The 17,640-nt window shown below is 49.1% G+C and overlaps 1 protein-coding gene across 2 annotated transcripts in view; it reads right to left on the bottom strand.

The window, feature by feature from the left end:
* Positions 1-125: 125 nt before the first annotated feature.
* BAK1 (BCL2 antagonist/killer 1) overlaps positions 126-17,640 on the bottom strand; it is a 37,359-nt gene continuing 19,844 nt past the window's right edge. For both annotated transcript variants that reach the window (XM_077839063.1, XM_077839064.1), the window contains 4 exons: positions 12,707-12,842; positions 12,409-12,552; positions 8,960-9,140; positions 126-7,139 (listed from right to left, as the gene is read on the bottom strand). In XM_077839063.1, coding sequence (XP_077695189.1) covers positions 7,035-7,139; positions 8,960-9,140; positions 12,409-12,552; positions 12,707-12,842 — 566 coding nt within the window. In that variant the 3' untranslated portion in view covers positions 126-7,034. The remainder of the gene's footprint in view (positions 7,140-8,959; positions 9,141-12,408; positions 12,553-12,706; positions 12,843-17,640) is intronic.

Consider the following 17,640-nt stretch of genomic DNA (forward strand, 5'->3'; position numbering starts at 1 on the left):
ACAAGGGCATCCCTCCTCCCGCTCTGAGTTGGCAAGAGCTGCGGAAGTGGACTAGCACTCCTCCAAGAAAGCCTCACTGTACATACGGATGTATGAGACGTGTACACCAGTATGAGGGAGACCTGTAAGTGCACATAACTTTTATTTTGGAAAAAAAAAACAAAACTTTTTTTAAAGACTATTTGCAAGGAAATGGTTTTCCTGGAAAACAACCCAATGTGTTCGACACCTCTTGCCCCTGAGCTGTTATTAAAGATGGTTTACATACATGGGGGGGATCAAAAGGGGATTACCCATGTCTTCTTCAGGGGTACAACCACCACCATGCTGAGGGAAGATACTGCAAGCTCCTCGTCATTTGAGGCGGCATGATGTGTGTCTTACTGCTCCCCATGTACTGTATCCCCTTATCCCCTCACTGGAGGTCCCCTGCTACCCAGTCATATTGGGGCAGTCAGGAATCACTGGAGGGCTCAGAGGAAGTGATCTGTGGAACAACAGGCTTTCCAGAAACCATTAATAAAGCAAAACAGAGTCAGTAATAGCTACAGTATGGCTTTCAAGTATACATGTAACCCCTCCCCCCATCCCACACCCACAAAGTTTCACAGAGGGCCGCCACCAGTCTTGATTGTCAAGGGACAAGTCCCCCTCTAGGACAGTGTTGAGCCCTTCCACGCTCTGCAAGCCAGACTGGCAGGACATTACGAGCTTCTTCCTGAAATCCGCCTGTCACTGCACTTTCCCCCATTCTCGGCCGTCTGGAATTGGGATGTGGCTGCAAGTAATGGGTGAGTCAGACGTGATCTGTAGCTCGAGCTAATGCCCTTGAACTCCTGACCCTCTTCACACATCACATCAAATGCTCTGATTTAGATTTCACATCTCCCCGCTCTTCTATTTTTGTTTCTACTCCAAACAAGAGTTCTTGGGCCAGATGCCTAGCGCCATTCCACTCCCTTAAGACCCTTCCTCGGGAGTCCCCAGCAGCCACAGAGCCAGCCCTTGCCACAAGAGGCACATCAGGGACAGGAAAGGGAAGTGAGGCAAGCATGGTAGTTCTGACAATCCCCAGCTGATGTACGGCCTCTATGGGGACCAGAGCCAGCTGGCACAGTCTGGGAGGGATGGGGGAGCTGCTCTAAACTGCTCTGGGACCAAGGCAGAGAATCAGGGAGCTATAACTGGCTTCCTGCCAGCCACCTGTCTGCTGCCACTGAGACTTACAGCTTACGCTGGGCACTGTGATGGCTGGACATTCAGCAGGAAGGGGTGACAGATGGGAACCCTGTGGGCATGCCGTACTAAGGAGTCCATTAGAGGCATGCGGGGAGGGCAGATTACTAGGCACAGCCCCCTGGGAGAACCAACCCCTGCCTAATCCCCAACAGTCAGTAAAACCTCATGGTCACTGGTACCAACGGTTGGGGCTAGAGCTGAAGCTGGGCAGGAAGGATTGTTCCTCAACCACAGTCGAGCATTTCCTGCTCAAATGGCTTTTCCCCTCTTTAGCTGGCTGCCAGTTCAGCACCTGATCAACACCCAGCAATCTGTATTAATCCCTCCCCTCCCACGCCCATGTAAGAACTAGATCACTGCCCAACATTCCTCTTCCAGCACCCACCTGTCTCCTCCTCTCCTCCTGAGCCCCTCACTCGGGTCCAGAATTCTGTCTGTCCCCACTGTGGGGACGAGCATGCCGTACTAGGTGTTGCTTTTGTAGTGGTTTGGCCACAAGTTAGTATCCCATGGCGAGGAGCATTACAGTAGGACTCTGCAGGGAAACCCCTGCTGTTCAGTGCAACAAACACCCACATTTTCTGACCAGGAGCAAGGAGGAGTTACGGAGGCAGGCTGTTAGCCTCCAGCGTACACTCAGACAGTCAACTTCATCACCTCCCATCACCGGCATCTTTACACGCTGGCTGCTTTCACCACGGGTTTGTGGGTTGGGATTATTGCAAGGACTGTAACCAAGTTCCCCCTTCGTAGGGTTTTCATTTCCTTAGAGCAAGGAGGGTTCCTTTCAAGGAAAGAAAAGAAAAAAAAAAAAAGACGGGGGGTGGGGGGGATTGGTGGCATTGTTTAACCCAGAGATTGAAATGCTCTGTGCACAGCACAGGCAGCCAGGGGTGTCATTTGCTATAGGGTAAGGGGGGCAGTTCTCTCCCCTCCCCCAGATTTTTCATAGGTCTGTATGCCCCACCCCATCCCCCAATCCTCTCAACTTCACAGGCTATAATATAATCACATATAATGGTCTATATGCTCACACAACTTTGCTCCACTGCCTGCCTCCCCCGCCCCAGCCATTTTTCTGAAATAACACCCCTGCAGACAGCCCAGCTGCAAGCTTCCCTTGCTGAGACAGCTAATGAGGGCCAGTGGTGGCGGAGGTTAAGGTAGACACCTGTCCACAGCTCTCTGGACTGAGCTCACCCACTTGTTCTACAGTTTTTTGGTCCTCTCTCTTCTGCGCTGGTGTCGAACCTGCAGGGCCAAGGAGAAAAGACTATCCTGGCCCATTCCCAGCCCTGTCCCCCAAAGCATCCAGGGCCTCCCTGACCAGCAGCCCAATTAACAACAGATGAAAATGACATTCTTATTTCAAAGCAGCTCCCAATGCGTGCTGGGTTTAGCAGATGAAACATGGGGCCAACTGGACCAATGTAAGATACTGTTAAAAATCACACAGCAGTTTTCCCCACTGGATTCTCTCCCTGTTCCAAGGTAGGTTCCAAATAAACTTAAACGTAAGATATCCCTTCTCTGCTCCTCTCCTCAATGCCTTTGGTAGCTGGCTAGTTATGCAACAGTGCCAGCCAGAGACTGAATACAGTACTGCAGATCAATCACTCATTTAGCAGCTCCTTGCCCTATTTGTCTCATCTCCCAGTTCAAACCTGCCTTCTGTCCACTTAGAAATTAGTGCTAGCAACAGGGATGATTGTCTAGTAAGGTTACGGGGGTAACAAACAAATGCCCCGAGACAGTCCTTGCAGTGGGTTGAGTTTGATGGGGCCCAGTTGAATATTTTTGGAGGTGGCAGAGAATAAAAGTGGTAAAAAAGCAAAGGTTCAAGTTTTAAAGGTTCCCTTCTTGGGTCCCGTATGACTGACTCCACTGGGACTTGATCACTTACCATAAAGCATCTTATTTTAAAAAATATCTATTAGCCTTAAATCTGGTACCTGGGAAATTGGTTGAAACAAAAAACAGATAACTCACACATCTGACAGATTCACAGATCGCAAGGGCAGAAGGGACCACTATGGTCATCTCATCTGACCTCCTAGATAGCCCTAGCCATATAATTTCTCCAAAATAATTTCTAGAGCAGATATTCTAGAAAAAAAACATCTAATCATGATTTAAAATGGTCACTGATGAAGAATCCAGCATGGCTCTTGGTAAACTGTTCCGGATCAAGAAGATAAAGTCTAACCAGCATGGTTCTTACAAAGGAAAATCATGTCTCACTAACCTACTAGATTGCTTGGAACTTATCAATAGAACCAGTTGACATAATTTATTTAGATTTTCCAAAGGCCTTTGACAAGGTCCTGCACAAGAGGCTATAATTAGTCATGAAGAATCATTGGCTTGGGTCAAAAAGATTAACAGCAGAGTGCCTCAGGGTGCTGTGCTAGGGCTGGAGTTCAGTGTCCTCTGGAAGAGAGGGTGAGCACTGCAGGTAACAACATTTGCAGATAATACCCCGTTATTTAGGTTAGGCGAGACCAGAGAGAACACTGAGGAATTCCAGAGGGACCTAATCAAGCCCGATGAATTGGCAACATGATGGGAAGTGATGCTTAGTGTTGATCAATGCAAAGTAATGCACACTGAAGGGAGGGGAGGGGGGAGAAAGAGCTACTTATACAGCTTACAGGGTTCCAAATTAACTGTATCAACTCAGGAGAAGGGCCTGGATGTCACGGCTCAGTGAGACCTTCACTCAATGTGCAGCTGGTGAAAAATGGCGAACAAGATGGCAGGGTATATAAGGAATCGGATGCAGCATGCTATGGAAAATATTCTGTCTTTAAAAATCTGTGGTTTGCAGATACTGTGTAGTACGTGGCACCCCATTTTCAAAAGGATATTGCATAACAAGAGGGTGGGGACAGGGTCCAGAGTGACCTAGATAAATTGGAGGATTTGGTCAAAAGAAATCTGATGAGGTTCAACAAGGAAAGAGTTCAGCGGAGGGCAACAAAAATGATTGGGGCTGGAGCACATGACTTACGATGAGAGGCTGAGGGAACTGGGCTTGTTTAGTCTGCAGAAGAAAGAGTGAGGGGGGATTTGAGAGCAGCCTTCAACTACCTGAAAGGGAGTTCCAAAGAGGATGGAGCTCAGCTGTTCTCAGTGGTGGCAGATGACAGAACAAGGAGCAATGGTCTCAAGTTGCAGTTGGAGAGGTCTAAGTTGAATATTAGGAAACACTATTTCACCAGGAGGGTGGTGAAGCACTGGAATGGGTTACCTAGGGAGGTGGTGGAATCTCCATCCTTAGAGGTTTTTAAGTCCCGGCTTGACAAAGCCCTGGCTGAGATGATTTAGTTGGTGCTGGTCCTGCTTTGAGCAGGGGTTGGACTAGATGACCTCCTGAGGTCTCTTCCAACCCTGATCTTCTATGATTCTATAGGAGGAGGTTCAGAGACAGGTGAAGAAAATGGTCAAGGGCCTGGAAGAACACTCATATGACGGGATGTTTGCTACCATTTTACCTTAGAAAGGAAAAGAATAAGAGAGGACAAGTATATAAAATAATGAATGGTCTAGAGAAGGGGAGCTAATGTTCTCCTTTCTTGGAACAAATAAAAGCTGTGTCATTCTAAACTGATAAAAGAAAATACTGTTTCTATATAAAGTATAATTAGATAGAGGAACCAATGCAGATGTTGCTGATGATTAGCATTTACCAGGATTCAAAGAGGGCGTGGGAATTTAGATGGATAACAGGAACAGCCAGAGTTATCACAGTTAATGCTAACACAAATTTCAGAAGGGATATTAAACCTCATGCTTCAGAGTTAAAGCCAATCTCTTAACTATTAGGGATTAGGATGAGGCCTTCATGGGGGCAGATTACCCCCCATTGATGATTTAACTGGGAATTGGTCCTGCTTCGAGCAGGGGGTTGGACTAGATGACCTTCAGGGGTCCCTTCCAACCCTGATATTCTATGATTCTATGATTCTATGATTCACATTTTCCTACGGCAGGCTTCTTTCACTTTCCTCTGAAGCACATCTGAGGCAGGTTACCAGACTAGACAAGGGTCTGATGCACTCTGGCAATCCCTACGAGATCCGCCACTGCAACTGCCTAGAAGAGTAATCACAGCATCCCTTTACCAGCCATCCCAGCTGCCTCCTCCCGTCCTACTTCAGCAAGCTGTGCACCGCAACCAGCAAAGGTTCACGACACAGGTAAGAACGGAAAAATCCCTGAGAACGCTTGAGATACTTTTAGTCTTATTGCTGCTGCTTCTTCTATCCAGTCTCCAGGATAAACTTAAGTAGCCTTGGCCCCAGCTACAGTAGCCTTTAGACAGAAGCCAACTTCAGGGCACTGAAGCCATGTATGAGCTGAGACCTGGCTCTCCCACTCTCCTGCTCCCTCCCCACTGGCTGGCCGAACAGCGCTAGAAACAGGGTTAGCAGGAATTGGGTCTGAACCCAGTCTGAGGCTCAGGTGGACACAGCCTAAATCCAGTCACAGTTTGCAAGCTTTACACAGTAACCTGAAGTGGGAAGCACAGATGGACCCAAGCCTCAAGGCTCAGAGCCAGATTTAGAAACTCCTGCACTCACTGCACAAAAGCTCAGGGGATTTCAGAGCGTGGACTCTGCTTTGCCACCACTCTGAATAACAGCCGACAGGGAGCGGTTTACATCTCCAATCATGCACAGAGATACAGGAGTCAGGTGAGAGGGGCCCCGCCAGACGGATTCTCCATAAAAAAGTTTATGTTTGGATGAAGACCATCGTCTGCTGTGCCTGTAAGCCAAACACCACAGACTTGGGATGGTGCATCGCAACCCAGGACATTCACTCCTGATTTACCCCAGGATTTTTAACCTGACTGTATTTTAGTGTTTGAAAACAAGCCGTTCCTTTATACATCTGCTGCCACCCTGAAGTTCAGGCTTCTGCATTCCCCTAGGAAGGGCTGGCAACCAGGACAAGTAGCACAGTCCTAGGATGCTGCTCTGTTTAGGTATCTGTGATGTTCCTGGGTGGGGGGAAAAAGCACATCTCCAAATTCAGATCCTGACAGGATCAGTCTGTCATTTTGTCTGGGGGCAACTGGATTTCTAGTCATGACTGTCACATGCCAAACAGTGTATTTGTTTAGAGGTGGACAGGGATGCTTTTTAAAAGCAACTGGGAAAGCTAAGAATCTGGGGCTTGGCATGCTGGGAGCAAGAGAAGGTAAGAGCAAAACCTCCCTGGACTCTCCAGCACTGGCTGACCCCCTCCAATGACTTACAAGCAGAGACTGTAACGGCTGTGGCTGTAATCCTGTTATGTGAAGGCCGGCAAGATCTGGGCTGAGATCCATTAAAGGATGTTCCGTGCCTTTCCTTGGGAGGGCTCTTGAGAATGCCACTGAGTGGATGCGGGAGACACGTGCATTACCTAAACAACATGTTTGTTCCTCTAATGGGGCTTCTACGGTCTCTGTACACTGCAGAAGCCTGTAACCCTCACCCATCGCTGCATGCTGGGAACGTCATTGCACTGATGTTCCTGACTGAAGCATTCAACCTCTGGATGAGATCATCAATCCCGCCCCACACCCCAAAGCCCCCCATTAATGCCTCTCTGTGTAGTTCTTGGCAGTCTCCCCACAGATGGCAGTCTCTCCGTGGATGGTGCTGTCTCAGAAGAGGAGTCGTCATATCCAAACTGCTCTCCCTTGTTTGTTCCCTGAGCCCCTCTCTCTCAGGAGATGTCTTTATGACGGAGTGGACTATTGAGAGAGAGTTTGGCCGGATCACCGGCCTCGGCCTCCACTCCAGTCATGGGCTGAAGAAGCGTCGTACCACCAAATGACCCAGCAGGACCACGACCAACACCCCCATCATGTACAACACGTAAACGTTATCCAACTCCAGTGCTGCCACCTAGCAGGAAAGAGAAGTGGCAGGTGAAAGACACAACAACAGGATGATCCAATTGCACTTGTGTTGCTGGCATGCCTGGCACTCAGACATCACCTGGGTTGCTTTTTGCACAAACTTGGCAGCATTGGATTCATTCAAATATGCTCGTGCTCCGCCCTGCAACTGAATAAACCAGATTCTGATCTGATTTACACCATAGTAAATCCACAGTAACTTCAGATCATTATCAGTGAATAAGCTTTTACATCCCCCAGCCAGCTCTAGGGTACACACAGTAGGCATGCCTGCCGAAGCTAAGGGGTCCAATCAGCCCTTTACTTTCAGTGCAGCAGTTTCGATATAAGAACGGCCAGATTGGGTCAGATCAATGGTCCCTTTAGCCCAGTATCCTGTCTTCCGACAGTGGCCAATGCCAGACGCTTCAGAAGGACTGAACAGAACAGGCAGGGATCCATCCCGTCATCCTTTCCCAGCTTCTGGCAATCAGCGCTAGGGACATCCAGGGCATGGGGTTGCATCCCTGACCATTTTGGCTAATAGCCATCGATGGACCTATCCTCTATGAACTTATCTAATTCTTTTTTGAGCCCCACTATAGTTTTGGCCTTCACAACATCCCCCTGGCAAGGAGTTCCACAGGTTGACTGTGCATGGCGTGAAGAAGTACTTCCTTTCGATTGTGTTAAAACTGCTGCCTCCTAATTTCATTTCCCCCTTCTCGTAACACAAGAATTAGATTCTCTGTTTCTTGTGTTACGAGAAGGGGTAAATAACACATCCCTATTCACTTTCTCCACACCATCCATGGATTTTACAGACCTCTATCATATCCCACCCCCATTAGCTGTCTCTTTTACAAGCTGAAAAGTCCCAGTTTTCTTAATCTCTCCTCATATGGAGGCTGTTTCATATTGTTAATCATTTTAGTTGCCCTTCTCTGTACCTTTTCCAATTCTAATATATCTTTTTTGAGATGGGGTGACCAGAACTGTATGCAGGTGTGGGTGAACCATGGATTTATATAATGTCATTATGATATTTTCCATCTTATTATCTATCCCTTTCCTAAGGGGATATGGCTCTCATCTCTTCTATTATCGGACACTCACTAATGTGGCAGGGGAAGGACCTCACTCAGAGCTACACTTTCTACGCTGCCCTCAAATTTGGAGTGCCTCTTTTTTCAGATGTCCAGCTTTAAACAAGCAGGGTGTGATTTGCTGAGCACATTCAACTCCCACCGGAGACAACAGGAGCTGTGGCTGGCTAGACCTCCTAAGAACTGGGTTGCTTGTACACACAGGGAGAGTGCTTAGGGTACTAGACTAGGGCTGGGGAAACCCCGGTTCAATTCCCTGCTTTGCCACAGGCTCCCTGTGTGACCTTAGGCAAGTCATTTAGCCTCTCAGTGCCTCAGTTTCCCACCTGTACAGTGGAGATAATACCACTGGCCTGCTACACGGAGGTGTTGCGAAGATAAATATGGAAAAGTTTGTGAGGTGCCCAAATATCATGGAGATGGAGGCCATGTAAGTACCGTAGATAAACAGATACTGGTGTTTAAGTGTGGATTAAGTACCTAATCTTAGGTTCCAAGTTTGAACATTTTGGCCTAAGTCCTGAAGCATCCCCACAGCTGGCTGCATTCTGAGGCCTCCCGCTCTGCGTCACGGTACCCCGAACTGGTCAGAGCTCAGCTGCAAGCTCCTCTGACTCAATTTGACCAGCAATACTGCTCACAAGCCCAGCTAAGCGAGGAATCATGCTGACCCTAGCTCAGCCCAGGCGCCCAGCAGAGAAGAAAAGCCAGGCTCACTTACCCATCCTCCTTGGTCGGCAATCCACTGGGCGATGCGGTTGCGGAGCACGAATTCTGCCACGTAGCGAGCGATGCTCCGGAGGAAGCCGGTCACCCCGAGCTGGTACACATGAATCGCCATCCGGTAACCGAACCCCAGCAGCGCAATCACCCTGCCCCAGTTAATGCCGCTGTCAAACAAGCTGTAACAGAACGAAACCTCCTGGTTAAAAAAAAAACCACGACAGGCTGGCTCTGGTGCTCTGCCGCCCCCTGTTGGGCTGCTCCGTCCATTCACGTTACCCTGCAGCTGGTGGAATGTCCAGGGGTTCACAGGCGTGTCCTCTGCACATCTGGAGCACTCTGGGCCCTCAAGCTACATCCTACCCAAAAAGAAAAGGAGGACTTGTGGCACCTTAGAGACTAACCAATTTATTTGAGCATAAGCTTTCATGAGCTACAGCTCACTTCATCGGATGCATAAAGTTTTCCAATTTATGCAAAACTTTATGCATCCGATGAAGTGAGCTGCAGCTCACGAAAGCTCATGCTCAAATAAATTGGTTAGTCTCTAAGGTGCCACAAGTACTCCTTTTCTTTTTGCAAATACAGACTAACACGGCTGTTACTCTGAATCCTACCCAAACAAATTTAGTAACAGCTTAGTGGTGAAAAACAAACACAACTAACTGCGTAGTTCTGCTCTCCCATACGCTCAACCACAACCACTAACAGTTTGCACTCTGTGAGCTGTAGCTATCCTGGAAGGAACACATTCGCCCTGGGGCTTTATCTATGCAACAGAGATATGCAGGTTTGAACCGGACAGTGGCCCAGGCATATTAGGACATGATTTTTTCTTCGCCTGGATGCATTAAAATTAAATACCTCCCACAGGGCTGGATTCTGATCTCACTTTAGCCTGCCAGCTCTTTAGGGCAAGGATGGACTTCCAACATATATCCATGCAGCATCAACCCAATGGGGTCCCAGTCCTGATCTGAGCTTCCAGGTGCATACAAACAACTGCCATTTATATGGGGTTTCGCACCAGTGTCACTATACTGAGTTACTCCTGATTTACACCAGAGTATGTGTGACAAGAATCAGGCCCTGGGTTTTAACCTGGGTGCCTGTCATGTCTATTTCTGTTCACACTGCTGCAGAGAAACTGTTCTAATGCAGGTATCTGTCCCGACCCACAGCATAAAGATAAGGCTCTTCAGAGTGCAGACGGGGGCCTTCCAGAGCATGTCATGGAAAGAGGCGAGTTAGTGGAGACGGAGGAAGGAACAACACTGAAAAGGCAGGATGGAGAGTGAGTGACAGAGGTTAATTTACCTGTTTGCTGTGCGTTACCCGCCTCAGGATGGCAAAGCGTGGCTTCCCGAAGAAAGGGAGCAGGAAGAAAGGACAGAAGAGACAGTTAGGCAATGTACAGTGTGTGCTCAGGGAGAAGGCTAGGAGAGGGGCGTTGGTGTGGAGCCTGTCAGCGTCAAGACACTGGGCTATCATTTGTACAAGGCCTGGCCTAACGAGGGAGGAAGTGGATTGGGAATTAGACTGGGCCTCAAGTTTCAATCCCAGCTCTTAGGCAAATTGCTTCATCTTCTCTGTGCCTCTGATCTCCATCTGCGAAACAGAGCTAAGCCTTCCCCCCATCGCAGGGGGCCTGCAGGGATAGAATCCATTGGTGGTTGTGAGGTGCTCGGATACTGTGGCAATGCAGGGCATGACAGTACCTAGACAGAATGAGGTCATGACCTGGCTAGCCTCTAGGGGCTACCACAAAATAGGGGAGATAGCCGGCGGGCAAGTGGGAGGGGAACCACAGTCTCCTCAGGGGCCTTTCCCTGCTGCCACCAAGCTTTGGGTTCACCAGACATACCTGCTGTCTTCCCCTTCACGCCGGGGTAAGCCACCTCACCTGTGGCCAGGCAAGCAGTAGCAGCTGAGGGGTGAAGCGCTTTCCTCTATCTCCTCTCTGATATGGGAGGGACATCTAAAGGGCAGGTGGGGCCACTGGACTGCACGGAATCCAGCACTCTAGGAAGCTGCCCCGATCCCCCTGCATCTCTGCAGCCATTTCAACACAGCATGCATTAGTCAACGCACTAAGTGCGTTGGGCTGCTCTTGAAATCGGAAGGTTTCCGGGCACTGCGGGTCCGTTGCTCGGTTTTAGACAGAGGGACCAGGCTTCTCCCCTGCGTCCAAGCTCTTCTCAGCATAAGGGGCACAGGGAACCGATGAGAGGGTCTATGCCAGTCCTGGTGTGAGTTACAGCAGCCTGGGAGACTGAGGACTGTTGTAACAAAGTGGAGTCTGCCCTTCCCCCTCCACAGGGGTGGAGCATGCCCAGCCCAGAAGCCAGCGCCACCAGCTTTTTGCCAGCTCAGAGTTCACACAGGGATGGTCAGTTACAGCCAGAATCCAGCCCCTTTTGCACAGCCCGAGGAGCTGGGAGGATCACATGGGAAGATCTAGCCTTGTGCGTTTTCTGCACTACCAGACCAGGCTCCCTCTCCACCCACTGACCTCTGAGAGAGACTCTCCTCCCGCTGAGAACGAGCAAGCTAGATGATCAGAGTCCCAACTCCTCAGACTCTCTGCTTTCACTTTTCACACACCACACCCCAGAGGACGGACAGACAACACCTTCCTTAAGAGACTGCGGAGTAACGAGGCCTGCGTGGTACCTAAGCTCAAAGGCTGGACTGAGCCGGTTCAAGGCTGATTGTCAGAGGATCTGAGCCCCTGCAGGGCCTGCTGCCTGAAGCTGTGTTTGCTTAGCATAGACTGGAAATCAGGCCCTGCGCTTTTAACCGTCAAGCCTTTCTGACTGTGAAGAAAAACCTTCCCAATGGGGGCTGACGCAGGGCTGCCCAGGAATGAAACAGTAACTATATTCCCTTCTCATGCTGGTTTTATACCAATGTAACTCCAGACATTGGTAAACTCCCTCCTGATGTCACAGAGAGGAGAGCCAGGCCCCACAGCTCTGCCCGCTCAACCGGCGTTTAGTCGTCATGATTAGGCTTGAGAGTGATGGGGTAGATTTTCACAACAGGAGGCCAGCAGGCCATCCATCCTTCTGCATGCTCACTAGCACGTGCAAGGACTGCCAGTGCATTTAAAATGGGACCGAAGACCCATTTACACGCTGCCAACATCTGACATGGATGACAGGCGCAAGAGCAGACAGGCGGAAAACGCGGGCTTATTTCAGACAGTGCTTCATGAAACGCCAGCCTTCCATTGTGAACTGGTTCACGACTGATACCAGCTTCTCTGGGGCTGTGGGCTGGGCTTGGGGGCAGAATTTGGGTGCCAGCTGTCCTGGCATTGTGGGCAGAGCTTGGGTAAAACAATGCCAATTTTCGCTCCTCTGATTTTTCACCCTGCGTGCCAGTCGGACCCTCTCTGCAACATCACCAGCGTTCCTTGGGAGTGCGGGGAGCTGGCTGCCTTACCTGGAGGCTATCTTAGTGAAGTACTCGTAGGCATTGTCCTTCGTAGGCTGCAGGGTCTTCAGCATGTTCCGGAACTCTGCGTCATACCGCATGTTGATGTCATCTCCGATGATGGCCAGGCGCCTACCCACCTGGTTGCTGGTGCTGCCAAGAGGATGGAAAGCATTAGCGATGGGCCCAACTTCCAAGCAGGGCCAGGAGGATGCAGGGTCAGGCCACAAATAGGGTGCGAATCCCACCCTGAACATGGATTGTGTTGGGGGACGTACGATTCAGCCTGTAATGGGAAGAGCTTTACCTGCCCGGCTCCTGCTGGATCTCTGCAATCTCAGGGTCCATCGGCACCTCCCCTCCACCCTCTTCCCTCTCCTGCTGGTAGCGGTAGAAGGCATAGCTCCGGAACACCTCCTCGGTCTCCTGGGCCACCTGATCTTCTGAGGGAGAGACAAGGATTGGCAGGGTCAGGCAGGCAGCTCCTCAGGGTGCGCAGGAGTGAGGAAACCCCTCCTTATCTTAAAACACTGGGGAACCTGTGTGGCCTCCCCCGTATCCTTTGAGACAGTGTGTCCCCACGGCACTAACCCCTGTTCTGCTGCATTCTCTGTCATTCTGATGGACCAAATGACCACTGTGCTCCTTAGGCAGCATGCCCTTCGCACCAGGGACTGGCTCTGCAGATTGGTCTGCACAGGCCTGCTGTGCTTTGGGGGCTCTACAAACCAGCAGAGGAGCCCTCTGAGGCTTGAAGCACTGCCAGATGCCACGTGAAACACCGGCCGGGCTTGCCCTCCATGCAGAGCTGCACCAGTTTGATTAAATTAAACCAGTGCGAAAGGCGGTCGGGCTGCCCTTACTCTGGCCTGACCCAGTTTTGTTTCAGTTTAGCTGAAGTCAATTAGAAAGGGGTTTAAAATGAACTGAAATTATAATACTCAGATATGCTTTTCATCTCTCTCTCTCATACAGAGGTCAGTATTATCATCCCTGTTTTACAGATGGGGAAACTGAGGCACAGAGTAGGGACATCACTTGCCCAGGTTCACCCAGCAGGCCACTGACACAGCTAGGAACAGAACCCAAGTCTCCTGAGTCCCTGTCCAGTGCACTCTCCACTGTCCCATACTGTCTCCCGTAATAAAGCCACTCAAACTGAAATAAGCATTTCCACACAGGACTTTGTACCCATATAACTAAACCAGTGCCATTTTTTAAGTTAGACAAGGCCTTAGCAACAAGCCTCGCTACAGGTTCGAATGAGGGCTGAACTTGGACCTTGGAGGGTACGTATCAGTGGCAAATAGGGTAAGAAAACTAGAGACATTCAAAACAAAACAAGTCGAGGGCTAACTGGGAGACCCTTAAAAACAGGAGGACTCCCATGTCAAAGATACAACCACAGACCATGGGGCTCCCACCCCAAGTTACATGCACAGAGCACGCTCCAGAAGGAGAGGAATTCAAACAGATACGATGCAGTCACATCTCGGACAGCCTGTTTTTTGGCTGCTTGACTTGAGACTTGGATTTTTCAGAAGTGCTGAGAACCCACAGCTCGCACTGATTTCAACTGCAACTGCAGGTGCTCAGAACCTCTGAAAATCCCGGCCCCAAGGTGTCCAAAGTCAGGCACTGAGAAAAGCCCTAGAGGCTGCCAAAACAAATTCAGTGGTCAACTTCAAAAGTGTTAGCTTCATGCTTTATTGCTTTTACACAAACATGCACCCACACAAACAAACCAAAGCAAACTTTCTTATGAGTGGTTTCAGAGTAGCAGCCGTGTTAGTCTGTATTCGCAAAAAGAAAAGGAGTACTTGTGGCACCTTAGAGACTAACCAATTTATTTGAGCATAAGCTTTCGTGAGCTACAGCTCACTTCATCGGATGCATAAAGTTTTCCACTAACCAATTTATTTGAGCATAAGCTTTCATGAGCTACAGCTCACTTCATCGGATGCATAAAGCTTTCCACTTTATGCAAAACTTTATGCATCTGATGAAGTGAGCTGTAGCTAACGAAAGCTTATGCTCAAATAAATTGGTTAGTCTCTAAGGTGCCACAAGTACTCCTTTTCTTTTTTCTTATGAGTGGCTTTCGGAAAATGAGACGTACTGGAGAATTTTTATCCCTGGGGAGCGATGCCAATTCTCATGATTTTATCACAGGTTTCACAATAGTTGATGTCATTCTTAAAGACCCAGCTGCTGGAGTCAGGTGATGATGTAAAAAAAAATAGTTTATGGCCTTTGTGTTTGTGGAGAAAAGCTTGAAAATGAAGATTCCTAACTGTTTCAGAGAGCTAGTCAGAGAGTTTATGGCCAAATGGGAACGCTAGATCATGCAGTCTAATCTCCTTTGTAGCATGGGCCACCAACACACCCTGCACCTGCACACTGACCAAACAACCAGAATGAGACCAAAGTATTACAGCTCCCAGGAGACTAGACTATTATGAGCCACAGGCAGAGAACAGGAGGGACAGAAGTATATCAATGCCCAAGGCCTCGACAATGGCAGCGAAAGATTGAGAGACCCCCAGATAATCCTGGCAGATAACCTGTGCCCCATACTGCAGAGACAGGTGAAAAAAACAACAACCCAAGTTCACTGCCAAGCTGACCTGGGGAGAAATTCCTTCCTGACCCCACATATCAGTTAGACCTTGAGCACATGAGCAAGAACCAGCCAGCCAAGCACCCAAGACAGAGGATGCTCAGTGCCACCTCACAACCGTGGTTCTTCCAGTCCAATGTCCCATCTCCAGCTGTGCCCATCTCTGGTGCCTCAAAGGAAGAGGGAACCCTCCCAGAATACACTGGAGCGTGAGGAGCAAAATTCCTTCCTGACCCCTGCTCAAGTCTGGCTGAAACCCTGAAGCATGAGCTTTTAGAAACATAAGACATAAACCAGAAGTGAGCCCGAGGGCTGCTGAGTGCTCCCCACACCATCACAAACAACCCCATCATAAAATCAGGCTCATAAATTTGTCCAGCTCTCAAAACAAATTAAATTGCTTAGCCCTTCCCCCTTCCCACTAACTCTTAGTGAGAGCCTGTCCCAGAACGTCATCCTTCCGATGGTTAGAAACCTTCTTCTAATTCCCAGCCCCAGTTTGCTCATGGCCTGTTTACGTCCATTTGTTCTTGTCCCAAAAACATCCTTCCGCTTAAATAACTGCATCCTCCCTGGTATTTATAGAGAGTAATCCTAGCACCATCGGCCTTATTGATTCATTAAACAAGCCAAGCTCTTTCAGGCTCCTCTCATAAGCTAGGCCCTCCATTCCCCTGATCATCCTAATAGCTCTTCTCTGCACTTGTTCTGGTTTGAATTAATCTTTCTTGCACCCAAACTGTACGCAGGATTCCAGACAAGGTCTTACCAGTGCCTCATACAAGGGCATTAATCCTTCTTTTCATACAGCTTACTGTCAGAAAGGACCATTAGATCACCTAGCCTGACCTCCTGCACATCACAGACCATTGCATTTCACCCAGATACTGCTGTAAAGAGCCCAATAATGAGTTAAATTAAAACATTTCAGTCCTCCGAAGTCTAAACCATCATGTGCCGCTGGCAGAGAACAGGAAAGACTGAGGTACATTGATACAAGAGCCCATTGCAATGGCAGGGAATAGGTTAGGTGAGATGTGCCAAGTTCAAACACTGGGAGGCAAATGAAAAGAATTCAATATTGATTAGTTTTGAAAATCTCATTCTGTTTTTTTGTTGTTTTTTTTGGGAGGGCAGAGGCCTGGCACAATCGGATCCTGGTCCAGGACTGAGACTCCAATGCCAATAATAATTTTTGAACACTTGAGGTTGGCCATACCGCCCACATATCTGCCTTGTTGTTCGCAAGTGTGAATGATTCAATGTGAATTGTTACCGGAATTCTATAAATGTCTGGCATGTGGGAGCCAACCCATCAACCCAGCCCGGCATCGCTCTGCAGCCACTGCAGGATTGTTCCCTATGGGGTATTTCCTAACAATACGTCCGCTCTAGTTATAAATAGCCGCGCAATGGGGCTGCCACCACTTTCCCTGCGAGGATTCTTGTGCAGTTGTATAGATCCGCCAGGTGATTGTGGACAACGAAGGCTTGCCTAAGCCATTTTCGTGCCGTCCCTTCTTATTTAATCACTTGCTGTCTGAGCTCACTTACTCCAGTTTGTCTGGCAGCTACAAAAACCATCTGGGTTTCTGTGTCCTTTGTGTGACCTGGTGACAATAACCGGAAGAAAGCCGTGCTCTCACACAGCATTGCTTCAGATGCTTTAACCACTAAATTCCACACACACACTCACACCATGTGGCTTCAGCAACATTTCTAGCATCAAACCAGGGGCAAAGAATGTTTCCTTCTCATGGCTGAAATGTCTCTCTGGAGCACTCGAGCCAGGCACAGGCCTTGTTCTGACCCCTCTGCACAGAGGTGACTTTTAGTGCGACTTCAGGCCAGTCGCTTGACTCCCAAAGCCCCAGAGAACTGCGCTGCTGCAAAACAGGAACCTCGCTGAAACCCAGGTGATGCATCTGAAGCAGAGCTGCCCTGCAGAACGGCTGCTGCTCACCCTGCCAGACATCCCCATCCCTGCTCTGCACCAGCAGGAGTCCAAACCCTCTGCTTTGATAACAAACAAAGACAGGAGAGATAAGTCACTAGCTTGGCAGGATGGGTCTGAGGCTCAGCCGGAGGTAGGGGGCAGGGGTTGTTTTGGATAAGCCTGTGATTGTTTCTGGACACAGCCTCTTCTTCTCCAGAGTCAGGGTTGTAAACAGCTCTCGGCTTGGAACGCCAGGTATTCTGGGCTCAACGCATAACATGCGGAGCAGTAATGTCACCTGGCTGACTGTGCAAGGAAAAAAACACAAAGCAGGCTCCCACACATGCTTAGAAAGTGAGCCAACTGGGTAAAGGTGGCTGGATCCACAGAACAAAGGCTGGGGTAGCGTTTCCCTGCTGTTGCTATCATGGGTTAAGCTCCATCAGCCGCAAGAGCACCAGTGCAGACAGGCAGCTAGTGTTCTCTTGACATTGATGGCTCCCATGCTGGAAGGAAAAATCTAGCGGACACGAGACCTGTGTTAGGGCTTGTCTCCACTTGAAAATTTGCCATAACAGCTATTCCAGAATCAGAATGTCCCCATGTAGGGAGCCCCCAGCTAAGCATCGCAGCTCTTAAAAACCGGTGGTAATAGACACCTTATAAAACCCAGTATTACATAGAT

Source organism: Eretmochelys imbricata, chromosome 21 (assembly GCF_965152235.1).
Source record: "Eretmochelys imbricata isolate rEreImb1 chromosome 21, rEreImb1.hap1, whole genome shotgun sequence".
Taxonomy (NCBI): Eukaryota; Metazoa; Chordata; order Testudines; family Cheloniidae; genus Eretmochelys; species Eretmochelys imbricata.